At 38.8% G+C, this 4,074-nt stretch overlaps 1 protein-coding gene across 2 annotated transcripts in view; it reads right to left on the reverse strand.

Annotated features, from left to right (window-relative positions):
- Nucleotides 1-1,879, reverse strand: part of LOC133651057 (rho guanine nucleotide exchange factor 12-like) — a 63,843-nt gene extending 61,964 nt beyond the window's left edge. Inside the window, exon 1 of one of the 2 annotated variants that reach the window (XM_062048962.1) lies at nt 456-1,879. In XM_062048962.1, coding sequence (XP_061904946.1) covers nt 456-487 — 32 coding nt within the window. In that variant the 5' untranslated portion in view covers nt 488-1,879. The remainder of the gene's footprint in view (nt 1-455) is intronic. The other variant, XM_062048963.1, reaches the window with a different exon arrangement.
- Nucleotides 1,880-4,074: the final 2,195 nt, after the last annotated feature.

A 4,074-nucleotide genomic window follows, 5' to 3' on the forward strand; every position in this document is an offset into this window, starting at 1 on the left:
AAACATGTTTTCAGTTATTTCACCTTGTTTTTGTTAAGTACATAACTCCACATGTGTTCATTCATAGTTGTGATGCCTTCAGTGACAATCTACTATGTAAAAAGTAATATATATATATATATATATATATATTACTTTTTACATATATATATATATATATATATATATATATATATACAGGTCGTCTGCATAGTTTTGATTTTTGGGTGGAGGTAAAAGGCACATATAGAAGTAGATGTAACAAACTTGTTTGAGAAACATGCAAATTTCAAGTTGTCTGCCAAGCTGAGCAAAAGTCAGGATTTGAAAGGGTTTTGACACTTTCCTCCAGTCCATCCCAGCACTCTTTGTTTATTCTGCATACCCAGCAGGGGTCCACCACACAAAGTCATTTGCCCTCACAACTGTCATTATCACCCTAATTATGACATAATAATAGTAAATGGGGGACTTACCTATCAGTGAGTGTTGACTGCGTCCCACTCATTGGGCTTCTGGCGATGTGTCCAACTTCTTCACCCGGTTAACATTTTCATTGGGCCGTTTTTTCGACTCTTTTATGGAGTGTTATTCCAACTCCAAGTCTTGTGGGTAGGTGAGTCCACCCCAGACACGTTTAAAATCCGTTAATTCTTTTTTTTTGGGAGTGTTTCCTGTTTAAAAAAAAAAAAAATGCCGCTCCTTTGTGGAATTGCACTTTTTCCCTTCAGAACTTTATTCCATTTTCCAGGCTATGTTTGAACCCGTGACGTGGGGGGAGAAAAAAACTCCCGAATTGTAATTTTTTCTCACAACTCCGAGACGGGTGTATCTCTTATCCTCCGTGGGAAAAAAGTTCCGTCATGACACCGTGATATCAAAAACAATGTCCAATCAAAAAAAGTGATTCTCGGGTCCCAGCCTCGTGTTTGGTCGTCGGCATCATCACTTTCTTCCTCTTTGCTTTGTCATCCATTTGTTTTTCAATCTTCCAACTTATCTTTCATGCCAATAGGAAAGGAAATGCTTTGCCTCTTCTGCCTTCTTCCCCTCGCTTCGGACAGGGCTGGGTGGATCGAGACAAACATCGACAGTGGCGATACCAAGGGTAGTGGCAGTATCAACTCGGTATAAGCGATGATATCGATTTTTTTTTTTTCTCCAACTCTCCTTCAAATTTAATTGGACAAATATCTGTGTTGTTTTGTGTTGTTTGAATGTATATATATATATATATTTTTGGGCTGTCAAAATTACCGCAATTAATTAAATTATTCCATCATCATTTTGAGTGTGAATGTTGTCTGCACTGTAAAAAAAAATCCTATTTTTATGGTTAATTTACTCTAAAAAATTCTATTTTTAAAAAAAATAGTTTATAAAACTGTAGAATTGAAGACATTATCTGTAAATAAACAATCCGCCTGTTATTTTAAGTAATATGCCAGTAATGACAAACTATGTATATTTCTATTTTTTTTTACAGAAAAATACCAAATTAATTGTACATAGCATTTTCTGTTTTCTTAAATTAATTTCAAATTCATGTAAAATTACAGTAATTATCTTTCATTAAATATGTAGCTTGTTATATAAAAGTCTATGTCCATACTAACAATCTAACACAGGGGTGTCAAACTCAAATACAGAGTGGGCCAAAATTTAAAACTGAACAAATGAACCTTTAACGTACTCTACGAGCTATCGTCACGTCCGCTTTTTATCCATTCTGACATCATTCAGACCCAGTCACAAGATATGTGCGGCTTCTGTACGCACACACGAGCGAATGCAACGCATACTTTATCAACAGCGATACAGGTTACACTGAGGGTGCCAGTATAAAAAACTTTAACACTGTTAGAAATATACGCCACACTGTGAATCCACACCAAACAATGACAAACACATTTCGGGAGAACATCCGCACCGTAACACAACATAAACACAACAGTACAAATACCCAGAATCCTTTGCAGCACTAACGCTACAAAATACACCCCCGCTACCACCAAACCTCCCCCCCCACACACACACACCTTGTAGCGTCCCGGAAGAGTTAGTGCTGCAAAGGGTTCTGGTTTGTTGTGGATTCACACTGTGGCGTATATTTCTAACAGTGTTAAAGTTTTTTATTCGGCTACCCTCAGTGTAACCTATATCGCTGTTGATGAAGTATGCGTTGCATTCTAATGTGTGTGCCTGCCAGATTTTTTTTTACAGTGTGTCTATGTGTGTTGGCCCTGTGATGAGTTGGCGACTCGTCCAGGGTGTACTCCGCCTTCCGCCCAAATGAAGCTGAGATAGGCTCCAGCACCCCCCGTGACCCCAAAAAAGGGACAAGCGGTAGAAAATGGATGGATGGATTCTGATCTAATGCAATGAACCAGAAACATCTCTGGCAATATATTTCAGAGAGTTTGTTAGCGTCTCGGGTGTAACAAATGGCCAGTTGATCGAGGTAACGACAGGCTGCAGAACCAAACACGCCAATATAGAAGGCATTGGTCTTGCAAAATTAAACGTCCATCCATCCATCCATCCATACAGGATAATCATCAGAGTATATACATTGAATTATTTACATTATTTACAATCCGGGGTGTGGGATGTGGAGGGGGGGGGGGTTAGGTTTGGTTGGTATCAACACTTCAGTCATCAACAATCAGCATCAACAATTGCATCATCAGAGAAATGGACATTGAAACAGTGTAGGACTGACTTGATAGGATATGTACAGCAAGTAGTGGACATAGAGAGAGAGATCAGAAGGTTTAAGAAAAAGTGTCTACATTTGATTATTTACAATCCGGGGAGGTGGGATGTGGTGGGGGGAGGGTGTTAGTTTAGGGTTGAAGTTGCCTGGAGGTGTTCTTTTAGTGCGGTTTTGAAGGAGGATAGAGATGCCCTTTCTTTTACACCTGTTGGGAGTGCATTCCACATTGATGTGGCATAGAAGGAGAATGAGTTAAGACCTTTGTTAGATCGGAATCTGGGTTTAACTTGGTTTGCATTGGTCTTGCAAAATTAAACGTGATTAATATAAACTAGAAAATCCCTGCGGAAATTTTGATGGGCCTGCTATCTGTGCCCTGGACCTCTGGAAGCCGCCGTACTTTGAAGATGGTAAAACGTTAAGCGCGTGTGCAAACGTTAGCATGATAACAGTTAGCATGTTTCATATACCAAGTTATATATGACTCAAAGGTGTATGGCTGCGAAAATAGAGAAAAAACTGTGTAGAATTAGATGAAAAATTTAGCATGTTTAAATTAGATTGCCAGCATGATATCATTTGCATGCTAATCTGAGAGTTTTTGGTGTAACTGTACAAAATGAGCTACAGAGCTAGCCTAAAACTTTAAGCGTGTGTGCAAACGTTAGCATGATAACAGTTAGCATGTTTCATATACCAAGTTATATATGACTCAAAGGTGTATGGCCGCGAAAATAGAGAAAAAATTGTGTACAATTAGATGAAAAATTTAGCATGTTTAAATTAGATTGCTAGCGCGCTATCATTTGCATGCTAACAGTTAACAAATGTCACATACCAAGTTAAATGACTCTGGCGTAAACGGTTGCAAAACTAGCTCATAAAGTTAGCATGCTAACAATTAGCTCAAATTACTTTTAAAACGGTTGCGTACCTATTCAATGGGCCCATAGCGATTAGTTTTCGGAATAGCGTCGCCATGGTAACACGAAATGTTCCCAACTTAAAGTACCCCCATCGGCGCGAACGAGACCTTTCCGATGGTGTAACATATATGGGAGTTCATTGGCCGGTTCATCTCGTAATAAGCGTAAGAGAAACGTGCAGAACTATAATAATAATACAGTTAGAAGTATGAGCAGTAATAATATGGGCTGCTTGCATTGCAAGCGCCCACAAACTGCTGCTGTGAATGGGCGTTGGCATTGCAGCAGGCCCATAATTAAAGATGACTATTTAATTGTGAACAATCCAAAGTAATCCAAAGCAACCCTGTGATTAATCCCATATTTTTTTAATAATCGTTTCACAGCCCTAATACTGTATATTCACAATACCACTGTCAAAAATGTGATTAATCTAGGGGTGTTTGATGCGAA

The sequence above is a fragment of the Entelurus aequoreus genome, linkage group LG05 (assembly GCF_033978785.1).
Source record: "Entelurus aequoreus isolate RoL-2023_Sb linkage group LG05, RoL_Eaeq_v1.1, whole genome shotgun sequence".
Lineage (NCBI taxonomy): Eukaryota > Metazoa > Chordata > Actinopteri > Syngnathiformes > Syngnathidae > Entelurus > Entelurus aequoreus.